Source organism: Helianthus annuus, chromosome 1, assembly GCF_002127325.2.
Source record: "Helianthus annuus cultivar XRQ/B chromosome 1, HanXRQr2.0-SUNRISE, whole genome shotgun sequence".
Classification (NCBI taxonomy): Eukaryota; Viridiplantae; Streptophyta; class Magnoliopsida; order Asterales; family Asteraceae; genus Helianthus; species Helianthus annuus.
This window is the reverse complement of record NC_035433.2, coordinates 124,898,506-124,916,107: the sequence shown is the minus strand read 5'-3', so window position 1 is coordinate 124,916,107 and position 17,602 is coordinate 124,898,506. Positions and strand designations below refer to the sequence as shown.

At 37.7% G+C, this 17,602-nt stretch overlaps 1 protein-coding gene across 1 annotated transcript in view; it reads left to right on the top strand.

Annotated features, from left to right (window-relative positions):
- The window catches only part of LOC110930850 (calphotin-like), a 30,102-nt gene extending 14,083 nt beyond the window's left edge, over positions 1-16,019 (top strand). Inside the window, exons 2-3 of the mRNA XM_035989053.1 lie at positions 12,306-13,126; positions 15,932-16,019. Coding sequence (XP_035844946.1) covers positions 12,306-13,126; positions 15,932-16,019 — 909 coding nt within the window. The remainder of the gene's footprint in view (positions 1-12,305; positions 13,127-15,931) is intronic.
- The last annotated feature ends 1,583 nt before the right edge of the window (positions 16,020-17,602 follow it).

The window sequence follows — 17,602 nt, the reverse complement described above, 5'->3', positions numbered from 1 at the left end:
ATATTAATGTTTTAGAGACTTAAACTTAATTGTGTATCACTCCACTTGAATATACTCCCGTATCCAGATCCCAAATATTCAGTCTTACAGGTGAGTATACCACAAATGATATCTGTAAAGGGGTAATGTGCGAGGGCCGTGAGAGCTCAGGTCGATACTTCCGTATACGCAGAGAGATGACGGCTTCGACTTTTGGTGGGTCCCCTTTAGAGGATCTTTTGTTACAACAGCAAAGATTACCAATTTTATTGTTTAATCAGTTTGCTGAGGGCGGTGCTTATATTTCAAAGCTTTTTGCAGAAAGTATTATTCGGGGACTAGGTCAGTATTTCCATACAGCAGAAGTCCCGGAATAATACCCCAGATATCACTGAGCATAAAGACCTAGTATCTCAGAATACGGGACCTTTCAAACAAGATTTCGGGGGTTACCCATATATCCAAGAATAGTTACCCATGAATCAAGCAAGTTAAATTTAGGTTTATATCTCGTTTCAATTTACTAAATGTGCGAAAATCTACTGACACATCCGCAGTAAGATTGTTTATCACATTTTGACTTTACAATTCTTTAGCGTGCTGTGATAGTTCACTGACGTACTATCATTTTCTCTTTTACGCAACAAAACTCATTTTTCAATTTTATCATGTTTTTGTCTTTTTCAAATTTTCTGATGTTTTTGGATTTTCTAAAAATTCTTACTCCCCCTAAAATTCAAATACATCTAAAGAAAATTGAAAACAAACTGTACAGAACATGACAACCGATATCAAAACACTTCAATTCTCCATCCGTTTGGCTTAAACAATCAGAACTCCCCCTCACAACAAACTATTTTCCCATAATGATTTCAAAACACTCAAGTTTGTTTTAATCAGAATGGTTTTTCCGGAAAATAAGTTTGATTGCTTTTATCTTTTGTAAAAATGGGGCAAAATCATCACATTGTTTACCAATTTCATAAATGATAGTTAACTCAAGTTCAATTTAATGACCTTGGTTTAACCACTTGTAAGATCAACTGGTTCTCATTCCGACCCAATTATAATAATCACAAAACATACAATCACTTGTAAGTTTAGCAATTCAAGCTCTTCAAACCTATTTTTCAACCAATTACCACCTTTTGGTTGAATTCTCAAGGTGCCGATTCCTACTCCTCGCTTACAAACCTGGGAGTTCCGGCAAGTCCTGCAACTTCACAAACAGATTTAGAAATATGCCGATTCATGATCCGCAATACCATCTTGGGATCTCCGGCAAGTCAGGTTTTCATTCTTGAAAAAATATATCCACCCAAGCCTGACCTTCCTTGGGTGTAACCTCATCGTTTTCATTGTTTCTTTCAACTGACCTGTAAACCTATCCTTTGGAAGCATAAAAATCCTGAATGCTTTGGGCCTTACCACTGACCATTTTTCCAAAGATGCGTTTTACATTTCCATTGAAAGTTTTTTCAACATCAATTTTCTTCTTGTCCGAATAAAACTGATTTGAAATTTCAACTTTTCCAATTTTAGATTTGTAATTTTTAGCACTTAGTGACGGAAAATTCACATCGTCCACTTTTGAAACTTTCTTTTCAATCTTTTTCTCAACACGTGGCTCCTCTGATTTTATGGAATCAGATTCATCACCAGACTTGTTACCTGAACCTTTTACAACCCATTTCTGATTTGTAGCATTGTCTATTCTTTTGGAAGCACTCTTTGAACATTCTCCTTTTTCATAAGTTGAATTCTCAAAGCCTGTAAACTTCTGAGTTGACAGTTCAGTCTTCTCAACAACTTTTTCTTTCATTTTTCTTGAGACTTCTTGTTTTGGTTGAAATGTCTTTGGACAATCTTTCGCAACATGACCCACAGCTTTACACTGAAAACAAGATCTCTTTTCAACCTTCTTCGGGTCTTCTTTCTTCTTCATACCCTCTTGCTTCTTAGCAAGGAATTCTTGATTTGTCTGATTTCTGAATGATTTCTCTTTGTCAGCTTCTGTTGTTTTTCCTGCAACAAACATTTTTTTTGGTTTATAAACTTTTTCATTTTTATAGTTTTTCTGTGGATTAAAACCAAGACCTTTCTTTTTAAAATTACGATCATGGTTTGTTTTCTTTTGGAAACTATAACCACAATTGTAACCCATTTTCTTGTTAATTCTCTGTTGATCTCTTGAAGTGTATTGTTTAGGTTTTCCATTAAGATTGAAATCTTTTATTTCAGAAAGATTAATTTCTGTGATTTTGAAAACCTTGTGAATCATTTCAAATCTGACACTTCTTATTGGAAAACTTTCATCTGAATATAATTTGTCAGAACCTTTCAAAGTATATGCCACTTTGACTGATTCATCATTCAAATTAGATTTCGAAAGTAAAAACTCTTTATCATAAACCCGTTTGTCCTTTTTGACTGTTTGCTTTGACGCACTGGACCCAGACTTTGACTCGGGTTTTGACTTCGGTTTTGATTCCTCATTGTCATCTGTGTCTAACACCTGATCGACCATACTTTTTATCAACTTTGACTCATGATCAGTGTCTGATGACGTATATGTGACATCAATACTTTCTGGTAAGTTATCCGACGACCCAGACTCCCATTTCAAATTGATTGCTTGATTGACTCTTTCTGAATTTGGATTTCGAGGTGAATATCCATTTTCGACCGGGGGCGGACATCTATTGTAGGATACACTCGATTTCTTACCAGAAGTCTTCAATTTTTCTTCATCTTTTGTCACGGATTTTTCTTCTTCAAATATCTTCACTTCTTCAAATGTCTTCAAATCTTTCACCACTGGATAAATCCTGTCAACAACAAAAGTAGAACATGAGTAACTGTCTAATAATTTCTTAACTTTCTCAGTTTCTATCTTTTGTGTTGCTAACTCAAGCTCGAGATCTGCACATTTCTTTATGTTATAGTTTGCCGTATCAAGCTGTCTCAGATAAGCTATCTTCAAAGTATTCATAGCTTCAGCTTGTTCACCATCAGAATCTGTATATTTGTTGATTTCTCTGTTCATAGTATCATACGATTCTTTCAACTTGTGAATATTGTGCAACAGCTCATTGTTCTGCTTAATCAGCGAATCACAGTTCATGCACTTTTCTTGGACCATGACCGGTTCAGCATCCACTTTAATCTCAAATTCAGGAACTTCTTTCACTGTCCTGCTTGAATTTAGAAAATGAGCTCTTCTCAATTTCTCAGCGTTTGCTTCTTCCTTCAATCTCTCTTCCTCTTCAGCCTCCTCTATGATCTTTCTTCGTCTTTCTTCAGCAGCTTCCATGACTTTTCTGCATCTTTCTGCGCATTTCAAATCATACGCATTAGCAAAGAAAGCATGAGAAGTGTTTTTAGACATCTCTTTGGCCATAAGATTTTGATCTGGACAAAAATCATCCCAGGTAAAACCTTCAGCCATTTTTTCATCATCTTGTTCAGCTAGACACACTTTGCTATCTTTTGGAAGATACTTTTTCCCAGGTAAAATTATCATATTTTCCCTGACTAACAACACATGCTCTTTTATCAGCCACATCTCTCCCATGAGCCGTTTGTGCCTGATGCTGCTGTGCTGGTTGAGTGATTTGATGATAAATGGCCTTCTTGTGATAATCATTGTTTCCGAAAGGATTCGGGGCACCGGTAGCTTCACGGTTTTTGCATTCTCTCTTGAAATGCCCCTTCTCCATGCAACGAAAACATGTAACTTTAGATTTATCAAAACCTAAAGTTGAAACGTTTGCATCACGAAAATCATCACGGCCAGTAATTTGTTTGAACTTTTCAGCGCGTCTCATCACACTCGCCATACACCATTTTATATCCATCAATTCCATTTCTTCAGCATCAATTTGATCGTAATCCTCTTTCGTGAGCATTGGATTTCCGATCTTTCCTGCAACAAAACAACTATAAGACTCTAAAATCATCCCTAACAAAGACATTTGATTTTTTGCAATATCTTCAGTGTAATCTTGATCATTCTCAAGACTTAACACAATGTTACACTGAAGTTTTCTACCATTCTTTGTTACAGAGATGTTAGGATCGAAAGATGAAAATCTTGTGCTGTTGCTTGATCCTTGAGATGTCGTCTTCTCAGCAGTAGAATCTTTAACACTGTAAGCAGTTTCGATCTTAGGAGAAAACTTTGTTGAATCAGTAGCACCATGCTTGTAGTACAGACTGATATCCTGCTCTCCATCGTAGTTCTTCATCCTAGCGATCTTTCTCTGCTCCATCTCTTGAGCTTCCAAATGCTTGATAAAATCTCCCAAAGTCATAGCTCTGTAATCTTTTTTGTTAGATCTTAGCATCATCAGAAATGTTCCCCATGTTTCGTGTGGAAGCGCATCTGCAAGTTTTTCAATTAACTCATCAGTATCTTTCTTAATGCCTAACTTTGTCATATTTCTCACCAAGTTACAATATCTATCAATAATCTGCTTGGTGTTTTCAGATTTTAAACCACAAAACAAATCGAATTCTTTCTTCATGAGAGACATTTTGTTCTTTAACATATCATCACTTCCCGTAAACTTTGCTTCCAACTCTGTCCAAATAGAATATGCAGTTCCGTCATGTTGAAGCAGTATCAAGATATCTTCCTTTATAGCTTGCTGAAGCAAACTCACCATCAATTTCTCATCTCGATATTTCTTTTTATCTGCAGTACTCATCTCTCTAAGTGTTAGCGGAGTACCATTCACAACATTGTCCTTTGTGGGTTTAACATATCGTTCCTCGGTGTGTTCCCACGCATCAAGATGATAAGCTTCAACCCAATTTCCGAATCGTTCCGACCACACATTGTAATCATCAATATCCATGACTTTCGGTGGTTTCTGAGACGTTCTGGTTTCATTTTCTATCAAAGCACTTTGAGTAATCGAGGCCGGGGTAGCAAAGGCATTATAAAAATCAGTATCCATCTTTCAAATTGTTCAAAAATTTTCAATAATTTTCAAATTTTATCAATCAGTTCACAACAACGGTCCAATGAAATAACTAAATGTCCAAATAAGCGGTCCAATTCACAATCCTTTCGAGCGGGCCGAACAAATAAGCGATCCAAACTCTTGATCAGATGAGCGAACCACAAAAACTGACAAATGAGCGGTTCAAAACATGTTCGTTCGAGCGGTTCAAACAAATTACACTAAGAGCGATCCAAAGTTTTGTCAAATGAGCGATCCAAGATTAAATTTTCGAGCGATCCAACTGAAAACTGTTCCTTGGAGCGGTCCTGGCACGTAATTTGGAGCGGTCCAGAAGCTGATGTCACCTTTTGAGCGATCCTGAATGAACAAATCACCTAAAATCTTGGTTTCTACTTCGATTTTAGATCTGAAAACTTCAAGGATTTGTTAATTCATGATTCCGAGTGCACTGTGTGATTTTGAGCTTGTTTTACCGTGAAAAAATTTTGAAAAAGTGAAGAAAGTGTGGAAAATCAGAAGAATAGCAGCTAAAATGGCAAGAACTCCTCCTCCTGAGCTCTGATACCACTTGTAGAATCGTTTGTCGACCTGTTTGAGTCGTTCAGAGAAGTTCGTATCCGAATTAAGAGGCGGAAACTAATAATTCGGTGCAATTGAAGCTGTATTCACTTTAATATTGTTGTTGTATTGATATCTTGAAAGATTACACGATCAGACAGCACTTCGGCAGAGTACCGGAACAATACACCATCAACTATATGTTTTGGATCGCTCTACCAACCTATATATAGAGTATCTGGGTCGCTTATATGGCATGTACATAAAGGCGGTCCACATAGTGCCATATAAGCGATCCTAAACTAGTACACATGAGCGATCCTGACTAATCTTGACATAAAAGCGGTCCTAGAACTTGTATCTATAAGCGATCCTATACAAATCACTAATTCTAGGATTTCATGTCATTTTTAATCTGATCAAACTTCAAGACTTGATGGAAGACGTAGTCAGCAGACGTAGGTGCACCAACAGACTCCCCTTCGGATGTTGACGGAGTCTTCATAATTGTCTTCATAGATCATTCTAGTCTGAATTTGCACATGTCTATCTATAATCTTCATCAGTCGACAATCTGCCTCTGAAATATCTGTCATTCCAAGAATCTTCGTTCTCTATCTCCATTATCAACAAACTCTTCTCTCTTGAATGTTAACACGGTGTCTTCAGACTCCCCCTCTCACACAGCTGGGATCGTAGTCTGGAATTCAATCTTTCACTGTTTCTGAGATCGTAATCAGGCTCCTGTCAGGTTCAAGATCGTAACCTGGCCCTTTAATACCTGCACAATCTCTACCCATCCATAAGTTTCTACAAAGATTAAAACCTCTCAACAAATTAGAAACTATGTTGAACCAATACAGTAATGATTTTGCATTCAAGAAATAATTACTGGTTCTTATCAAAACAACTTTACCAACTATACACAAACACTCCCCCAAACCAGTTCTTCAAGTTTAGCACTTTGAATTTCGAAAATCAGCATCTCAACACCAGTTGTCGAAAATATTTTTGATTTTTCAAAAAGTTATGCTAAAACACACTAAAAATCTTTTTGGATTTTTTAATAAAAGTAAATGCAGAAATGAAATATTTACAGACAATATTTTTGTGAGTTTGTGCAAGAGGATCATATCAGTTTTGAAGCATATCACAAACACCGTTAAGCTTGATTACATGATAAGTTCTAAACAATTTACCTAGATTGTCAGTATGTTTGTCCACTTAAATTTTCAACACAAATTTCAATCGATTCGAGATACGATATTAATGTTTTAGAGACTTAAACTTAATTGTGTATCACTCCACTTGAATATACTCCCGTATCCAGATCCCAAATATTCAGTCTTACAGGTGAGTATACCACAGATGATATCTGTAAAGGGGTAATGTGCGAGGGCCGTGAGAGCTTAGGTCGATACTTCCGTATAAGCAAAGAGATGATGGCTTCGACTTTTGGTGGGTCCCCTTTAGAGGATCTTTTGTTACAACAGCAAAGATTACCAATTTTATTGTTTAATCAGTTTGCTGAGGGCGGTGCTTATATTTCAAAGCTTTTTGCAGAAAGTATTATTCGGGGACTAGGTCAGTATTTCCATACAGCAGAAGTCCCGGAATAATACCCCAGATATCACTAAGCATAAAGACCTGGTATCTCAGAATACGGGACCTTTCAAACAAGATTTCGGGGGTTACCCATATATCCAAGAATAGTTACCCACGAATCAAGCAAGTTAAATTTAGGTTTATATCTCGTTTCAATTTACTAAATGTGCGAAAATCTACTGACACATCCGCAGTAAGATTGTTTATCACATTTTGACTTTACAATTCTTTAGCGTGATGTGATAGTTCACTGACGTACTATCATTTTCTCTTTTACGCAACAAAACTCATTTTTCAATTTTATCATGTTTTTGTCTTTTTCAAATTTTCTGATGTTTTTGGATTTTCTAAAAATTCTTACTCCCCCTAAAATTCAAATACATCTAAAGAAAATTGAAAACAAACTGTACAGAACATGACAACCGATATCAAAACACTTCAATTCTCCATCCGTTTGGCTTAAACAATCAGAACTCCCCCTCACAACAAACTATTTTCCCATAATGATTTCAAAACACTCAAGTTTGTTTTAATCAGAATGGTTTTTCCGGAAAATAAGTTTGATTGCTTTTATCTTTTGTAAAAATGGGGCAAAATCATCACATTGTTTACCAATTTCATAAATGATAGTTAACTCAAGTTCAATTTAATGACCTTGGTTTAACCACTTGTAAGATCAACTGGTTCTCATTCTGACCCAATTATAATAATCACAAAACATACAATCACTTGTAAGTTTAGCAATTCAAGCTCTTCAAACCTGTTTTTCAACCAATTACCACCTTTTGGTTGAATTCTCAAGGTGCCGATTCCTACTCCTCGCTTACAAACCTGGGAGTTCCGGCAAGTCCTGCAACTTCACAAACAGATTTAGAAATATGCCGATTCATGATCCGCAATACCATCTTGGGATCTCCGGCAAGTCAGGTTTTCATTCTTGAAAAAATATATCCACCCAAGCCTGACCTTCCTTGGGTGTAACCTCATCGTTTTCATTGTTTCTTTCAACTGACCTGTAAACCTATCCTTTGGAAGCATAAAAATCCTGAATGCTTTGGGCCTTACCACTGACCATTTTTCCAAAGATGCGTTTTACATTTCCATTGAAAGTTTTTTCAACATCAATTTTCTTCTTGTCCGAATAAAACTGATTTGAAATTTCAACTTTTCCAATTTTAGATTTGTAATTTTTAGCACTTAGTGGCGGAAAATTCACATCGTCCACTTTTGAAACTTTCTTTTCAATCTTTTTCTCAACACGTGGCTCCTCTGATTTTATGGAATCAGATTCATCACCAGACTTGTTACCTGAACCTTTTACAACCCATTTCTGATTTGTAGCATTGTCTATTCTTTTGGAAGCACTCTTTGAACATTCTCCTTTTTCATAAGTTGAATTCTCAAAGCCTGTAAACTTCCGAGTTGACAGTTCAGTCTTCTCAACAACTTTTTCTTTCATTTTTCTTGAGACTTCTTGTTTTGGTTGAAATGTCTTTGGACAATCTTTCGCAACATGACCCACAGCTTTACACTGAAAACAAGATCTCTTTTCAACCTTCTTCGGGTCTTCTTTCTTCTTCATACCCTCTTGCTTCTTAGCAAGGAATTCTTGATTTGTCTGATTTCTGAATGATTTCTCTTTGTCAGCTTCTGTTGTTTTTCCTGCAACAAACATTGTTTTTGGTTTATAAACTTTTTCATTTTTATAGTTTTTCTGTGGATTAAAGCCAAGACCTTTCTTTTTAAAATTACGATCATGGTTTGTTTTCTTTTGGAAACTATAACCACAATTGTAACCCATTTTCTTGTTAATTCTCTGTTGATCTCTTGAAGTGTATTGTTTAGGTTTTCCATTAAGATTGAAATCTTTTATTTCAGAAAGATTAATTTCTGTGATTTTGAAAACCTTGTGAATCATTTCAAATCTGACACTTCTTATTGGAAAACTTTCATCTGAATATAATTTGTCAGAACCTTTCAAAGTATATGCCACTTTGACTGATTCATCATTCAAATTAGATTTCGAAAGTAAAAACTCTTTATCATAAACCCGTTTGTCCTTTTTGACTGTTTGCTTTGACGCACTGGACCCAGACTTTGACTCGGGTTTTGACTTCGGTTTTGATTCCTCATTGTCATCTGTGTCTAACACCTGATCGACCATACTTTTTATCAACTTTGACTCATGATCAGTGTCTGATGACGTATATGTGACATCAATACTTTCTGGTAAGTTATCCGACGACCCAGACTCCCATTTCAAATTGATTGCTTGATTGACTCTTTCTGAATTTGGATTTCGAGGTGAATATCCATTTTCGACCGGGGGCGGACATCTATTGTAGGATACACTCGATTTCTTACCAGAAGTCTTCAATTTTTCTTCATCTTTTGTCACGGATTTTTCTTCTTCAAATATCTTCACTTCTTCAAATGTCTTCAAATCTTTCACCACTGGATAAATCCTGTCAACAACAAAAGTAGAACATGAGTAACTGTCTAATAATTTCTTAACTTTCTCAGTTTCTATATTTTGTGTTGCTAACTCAAGCTCGAGATCTGCACATTTCTATATGTTATAGTTCGCCGTATCAAGCTGTCTCAGATAAGCTATCTTCAAAGTATTCATAGCTTCAGCTTGTTCACCATCAGAATCTGTATATTTGTTGATTTCTCTGTTCATAGTATCATGCGATTCTTTCAACTTGTGAATATTGTGCAACAGCTCATTGTTCTGCTTAATCAGCGAATCACAGTTCATGCACTTTTCTTGGACCATGACCGGTTCAGCATCCACTTTAATCTCAAATTCAAGAACTTCTTTCACTGTCCTGCTTGAATTTAGAAAATGAGCTCTTCTCAATTTCTCAGCTTTTGCTTCTTCCTTCAATCTCTCTTCCTCTTCAGCCTCCTCTATGATCTTTCTTCGTCTTTCTTCAGCAGCTTCCATGACTTTTCTGCATCTTTCTGCGCATTTCAAATCATACGCATTAGCAAAGAAAGCATGAGAAGTGTTTTTAGACATCTCTTTGGCCATAAGATTTTGATCTGGACAAAAATCATCCCAGGTAAAACCTTCAGCCATTTTTTCATCATCTTGTTCAGCTAGACACACTTTGCTATCTTTTGGAAGATACTTTTCCCAGGTAAAATTATCATATTTTCCTTGACTAACAACACATGCTCTTTTATCAGCCACATCTCTCCCATGAGCCGTTTGTGCCTGATGCTGCTGTGCTGGTTGAGTGATTTGATGATAAATGGCCTTCTTGTGATAATCATTGTTTCCGAAAGGATTCGGGGCACCGGTAGCTTCACGGTTTTTGCATTCTCTCTTGAAATGCCCCTTCTCCCTGCAATGAAAACATGTAACTTTAGATCTATCAAAACCTAAAGTTGAAACGTTTGCATCCTGAAAATCATCACGGCCAGTAATTTATTTGAACTTTTCAGCGCGTCTCATCACACTCGCCATACACCATTTTATATCCATCAATTCCATTTCTTCAGCATCAATTTGATCGTAATCCTCTTTCGTGAGCATTGGATTTCCGATCTTTGGTAAGATATTATTCTGAAAATTAATGGAGTAAAATATATTATTTTTGGGAAAAATACATATATTTTGGACAAATAAGTTAAATATATTTTTCTAAGTGGGACTTAAAATATATTTTTCGGAACCACAATAATACATGTATAAATACCCCCATCCTTGGGAAGGAAATACGAAGTTAAAATACTTGCGAAGTATAAATACGAAATATTATTTAACGATTATTCCATAATAAAATATAATTTAAAGTAAGATAATTATTTTAACTAATAATTATAACTTGGAATAATGTTCGGAAACTTAAGAGTCACAACTCAAAAACATTAAATCCTAAGCCAAGGCACAGCCCGTTCGTCTGATAGACATTAGTACGTGTAGGTCGTCGCGTAGCAGACAAAGTTTGGGTCGACGATACGATTCAGAGGACGCAGTACTGTGAGTTCATGTCCCCCTTTTATCTTAACTGTTTTCAGTTTTATACTTCGGGGGTGAAACACATGTTACAATTATTACAGACATTTATTTACATGGTATGGTTAGCTTAAGGAGGGTTTTTTTACGCGATCATGTGAGTGGTAGGCATGACATTTAAGGCCATTAATCCTCATTGTAGGACCAAGGGACATGAGCGATAGATCTATTTGGGTGTAGCGAGCCCACACCCGTGAGGCAGGGGCGGCCCATAGTGGTGACTATGTCTTCATACCGGAGACAAATTTGTTAGGTTTGAGTGTTCCTGCACCAATTTCACACATACCTTTGGCTTTGCAACCCATTGGTGATCAATTTTTCCTTAATTGCTACATACCAGGGATTTTTATACATACATACATTTTAAAGGTTTATACATACTCACTTACACATGAACTCGCTCAACTTTTGTTGATTTTTCAAACTACATGTATTTCAGGAAATTAGTAGATCTGGCGGAGTATGCGTTGTGTCAAGGTTGCGTAGTGAATAACGATGTCATCCGAGTGGTTGAGTTTAGGAGGTGGATCCCTTTCCTGAACGGGATACACAGTTCTAAACTTAGGTTTTTATTTACTTACTTTTGATGAGTCTTTGTGAACCCTGTTAATCATGTCATGGTTGTAACTTACTTTATGTGTCGACATTTTCAAACAATGATGTTGTGATATTTTTAAACTTAATGAATGGATGAACATCTTGTGTTTTATCATATAGCATTGTTATGATTATTGCTATGATATTAAGAAGTCACACCAAAATAATCCACGCTTCCGCAAAAGCCAGGGTGTGACAGCTTGGTATCATAGCCTCGATCATAGCGAACTAGGATTCCTTCTCGAGTCTAGACTATGATCACTAGGGCTCTCACGAAAACATTTTTACAATTGCATACACGAAACGTCCAGATCCAGGGTACAAACATATCTACAAACAAAAGGGCACAAATACACATTTCCAAAATTTGTATTTCAGTCTTAGAGACTGAGGGAGGTTCAGTCTTAGAGACTGAGGGGTTCAATCTTAGAGATTGGGGAGAATTTAGTCTTAGAGACTGGGAGGTTTGGTCTTAGAGACCCGGGAGTTGGTCTTAGAGACGTAGGATACCATCCGAGGGAGAGGTTTACACGTAGGATACCACGAGCACGGATGATGATGATTTTCAGCCTTTCGCTCTGCCCGACTTCGGGGATGAGGTTCAGCCCGCTGATGGCATTCTAGCTGGGGATCTACCTCTTGCTGAGATCCCCGCTCCTGCTCCACTTGCCGCATTTCCCGTAGAGGATTTGCCACTCGATGTTGTGTCTGATGACGACATCGATCTTTTCGTTGAGGGTCCCCCTGAGGACGACCATGAGGGTGGGGCCCCGATTGCTGATGATGTCGTCATTACTATTGCTCAGGCTCATGTGGAGGAGGCTCCTTCTGATTCACCTGGTCCAGACTCGTCTGAGTCTGTGGCATCCGCTTCCTTACACAACCGGTGCGTGCAGCACTACTCTCCTGGCGCTGACTTAGACATAGCGATGTCAGTTGCACCTGGTGCACCTCACGAGTTTGAGTTTGATCATGAGTTCGAGGACGAGTTTGATCCAGTTTTTCCTCCTGATTTTGATCTCGATCATGAGATTGAGTTTATTCCTGTTGACCAGCCCTTGGAGGCACCAGTGGCTCCTATTGATCATTTTCTTGATATACCTGCCGACCTTGATATGGACTTTGTCGACCCTGAGCCTGTCGTGGCACCAAAGCCTGTTATTGCTCCTGATCCTGTACCGGTGCACGACCCTGTTCTTGTGGATGCACCAGCCCTTGCACCTCCCATTGTTGATATTCCCATTGTTGCACCACCAGTGGTGGATGTTCCTATTGCTGATGCACCCGTTCTTGCACCACCTGTCGTCGACCATGCACTATTTGCCACGCATGTCGACCCTCGATACGCCGACACCCACAATGGGTGGATCGATGATGATGACTATGCCCCGTTCGTGCTACCAGTCACTCCTCCTGTAGCACCTGTTTCCGCACCTATTGATGTTCCATTTTTCCACTGTCACACCCCCAATTTCCACGTGTCACCGGTGAGCCCGGTGGAGGGTATGGTGACGTAGTTAGCATCATCATAGACAAACAACACAATATAATAATGCACAGCGGAAGCAGAAATAGATTCATTTCAACTTTAAATAAAATGTAATATTAAATATCACGAGTAGTTAAAACGGATCCACAGGCGGATCAAATAAAATAAGATAATTGTTCAACAGTTTTATTGTCGTCCGAGCTTGCGAGACTATTGTGGACGCTCTAGGAAACAGCCAGCCTAGTACGTGTAGTACCTGCACTTAACCTTTTGGGAAAATACGTCAGTTTACACTGGTAAATACAATTAACTGACTCGTTTTGAAAATGATTGAAAATTGATTTAAATGCACATGGCATAAAAATATTTTTATAACTTGGGCTAATTATGCAATATAATCTTGTGAACGAATTACATGTTACTCGTGCATTCAGTAGCCCGGGATCTTGTCCGGGTTAAAGATTAATAGACACACCACATTAAAGAGTTATACACGACGGGTGTACGCCTACACCCCGTGCTCTGGTCGTGGCCATCTCGTAAGATAATGCCAAGGATATCCGGGACATGGTCATTAACCCCCCAAAGGCTTAAAGTAAAACAAGACTGTTTAAACGAGCCGATCAAAATTATTCAATTGAACACCCAAGGGTGCAAGGTTTTGTACGCTCGATCAAGCGGTATTCTATATACCGTAACCCAAGCCCGTATAGGGAAAATAAGTTAAAAGTATTTACCTGAGTAAGTATGAATCACAATTGGCAAGTGAGGGTAGCTTTTACTGGGCCTCCTATTCTGGAACAAAGGTTTATAATAACCTATTAGATTCCTAACGGGTCTTTTATTTAAGCCTAAGCTTGACCGGTTAGTTTTAAGGACGATACGGTTCAAGCGCACGATTAAGCGAAGACCGGATAGAATGTGATTTAGACCCGACAAGTTTGAATACTTGTATAATATGGGTATACTAAATACATTCTGGAATTTGAGACAAAAATGACAACGTTTGACCCGTTTCGGTCAATTTATGCAAACTAGTTACATAAACCGAACCGAGCGCTAAAAGAGCGTTACGGGTAGCCAAAAGAGTCATATGCAAGTTCCCTGAGATAATATGCTTTAAATATGTTATAATATCAGCAAGTTATGTTCTATTATACCCCGAATGAATTTAAACTCAATTTATGCCTTATAAGGGCATTTTGGTCATTTAAAAGATTATAAAAGAGTCAAATTGGAAATCTGAGTTACAGGTCTGATTTATACAGTAAATATACTTAATTTGACATATTATAACAGTAGGGTATGACCCATATACAAAACTTATCATTTAAAATCAAACTATGCACCGTAGGGGTATTTTGGTAATTTCACAAGGGCTAAAAATGTCAAAACTGGAAATCTGGGTTCAAAATCTTATACTTACTGTTATTATATGAAAATATGCTAAATACATCAGTAGGTATAATCCTTATATGTTTAACACGGGTATAACGCATACCATACGTTAAAAACGCTTAGAACGACGATTTAGAGCCGTTTCCGGGTTTTTAAAAGAAAGCTGAGATTTTTATATTTCCAGAATGCTCAAAATACTTTATTTAACAAATAAAATCAGTAGAAAAAGGTGTGAGGTCAAAAGGATTTATAAAACTCATTTTATGGCTTAAACGGTCAAAACCGGCATTAACCGAATCTATGATACGATCAGCCAAAAATTAAATAAAAATCTTCAAAAATCCCAAAATATTATATAACATCAGTGGGTAAAAAGTTTTATATCAAAAAGTGGCCTTAAATAGGTTATACGCTAAATGCGCCGTTTATTTAACATAAAGCTATAGTTTTACGATATCGGCCATAACTCAAAATCTGGACCTCCAACTGATCTCAAATTTTCGGTGCAAGTTTATAAATCAGAAATAAAGATTTCTATTCTTTCACTTTTCCAAAAATCACGTTTTATATCAAAAAGGGCAAAATAGTCAACTTTAAGCATAAGTCGGAAACATGCATATGAATCGGTTAAGCATAGACTCAAGTTGTAAAATTCTAGAGAGTTAAACTTAAATAAAAATGGTCAAAAATAAACTCTAATACAGATCTCAAACATGCATGCACGGATCCGAATCGAGAGTCAACGAAAAAGTCGTTTTATAAGACTTTCGGTTCCGATCCGAGTTTATACTAAAGATTGTCGAGTTGATTATGATAAAACACATTCTTATATTCCTTATAAAGTTATTCTTGATGATCAAACTGATTGCATGTCATCTACATTACCATTTACGCTATATTTCGCAAAAACACTTCCTGTTGACTTTTTAAGAACAACTTTGACTCGACAAATAGCATGCTTAGAGTGGGAATCAGAGAATACCCTTTTGAGGGTTTGTTTCCCACATAAATACCAACTTATAAGTGGTTTCAATTTGAGAAATGACAGAGCCAAATTCGTTTAATCGAAAAGTCAAACTATAACTATGACGGATTGACTTTTGGCTAAAAATCTATGCTAGAACGAATAGAGGAAGTTATGGATGCTTACAAGAGTCCTAATGAAGCTTAGGAATCACTATGATGCTGCCTTGTCGATCAGAAAGTCCCTGGAGATGCCTTGTGAATTCTTGCAAGTTGCTAGTGTTCTTGTTACAAACACAAGTGCCCCCAAATTATGATGCTTTGATCTGATTTATGTTGTTTCAGGAGTTGTAAGAAGTCTACAGGTGTCCATACATGCATGAGGGTTGATTGGTGCAATTGGGAGGTGGAAATAGCTGTAAAACACTCATAATTCGGACCCAAATACTACTGATTCGCGAATTTCTGTTACTGGGCATGGTATACGGACCGTAAGGTCCCTGTATACGGTCCGCAAGGACCTGTTCAGCATAAGCAATCTTTTATTAATTGGCAGATTTGGCCCCTGTTCTTCGCACGCGAGGTTTTGCCGATTATCTTGACTCGTAAACCCCCAAACTTGGTTTTTAGGAACCTTGGGACATTTACCAACATGGTAAAGTCCTTGGTTAACTTTGCGCTCACCCGAAAAGTCATGAAATTCGACGTTGACGCTTTTAACCCCTCAAGTACGGTTTTGGCCATAACTTTCTCATACGATAGCGAAACTTCATGAAATTTTTACCACATATTCTAGTGAGTATATTCTAGCATTACAAAGCTTCGGGGCTGCCAAAAGATCACTCAGAGGTATAAATTCAACATGTTGACACTTTTAGTCCCTATAGTTTGTAATTCCTCACTTTCGTGCATTTTCCGCTTCATATGATCCATGATCCATCCGTTTAGGGTTATAAACATTATGTAGGGTTATTATAGAGTCTATTTATCCATTGTTGACACTTTGGACCCTTACGTTCCATAGTTTTCACTGTTTGTCAACTTTAGTCCCTCTAAAGTATGTTTTCGCATATGCAAAGCCTATGACACGTGTCAATACATTATTGGACGAAAATTTTCGAGGTGTTACATCCTCACCCCCTTAAAAGAAATCTCGACCTCGAGATTTACTGAAACAAATGAGGATATTTTTCCTTCATCGTGGATTCCACTTCCCACGTATATTCGGGACCTCTACGGGCATCCCACTTGACCTTTACAATAGGTATGTACTTTCTTCGGAGCTTCTTAACCTGTCGATCCTCAATCGACAATGGTTTTTCTACGAACTTCAAACTTTCATCTATGTGTATATCTGTATGCGGTATAACCAGTGATTCGTCAGCGAAACACTTCTTCAGATTACAGATGTGGAACACATTATGTATAGCGCTAAGTTCTTCAGGCAAGTTTAACTTATAAGCAACTGACCCGACACGTTCGACAAACTCGAAAGGTCCTATGTATCTCGGGCTTAGCTTGCCTTTCTTACCAAATCGCATCACCCCCTTCCAGGGCGATACTTTAAGCAACACCTTATCACCTACATCGAAGTGAAAATCTTTGCGCTTAGGATCCGCATAACTCTTCTGCCTATCCCTGGCAGCTTTCAAACGATCGCGAATCTGAACGATCTTGTCCGTCGTCTCAAAAACGATTTCTGGTCCTGATAGTTGGACATCTCCAACTTCTGCGCAACAGATGGGCGATCTACACTTTCTACCGTATAAGGCCTCAAAAGGCGCAGCTTTTATGCTGGAATGGTAGCTATTGTTGTAGGAGAGTTCGATCAGTGGTAGGTTCTTATCCCAGCTACCACCCAAGTCGATCGCACATGCATGCAGCATGTCTTCCAAAGTTTGGATAGTACGCTCACTCTGACCATCGGTCTGAGGATGATAGGCCGTACTAAAATTCAAACGAGTGCCCAATGATTGTTGGAAACTCTTCCAAAAATGTGACGTATACCTAGTATCT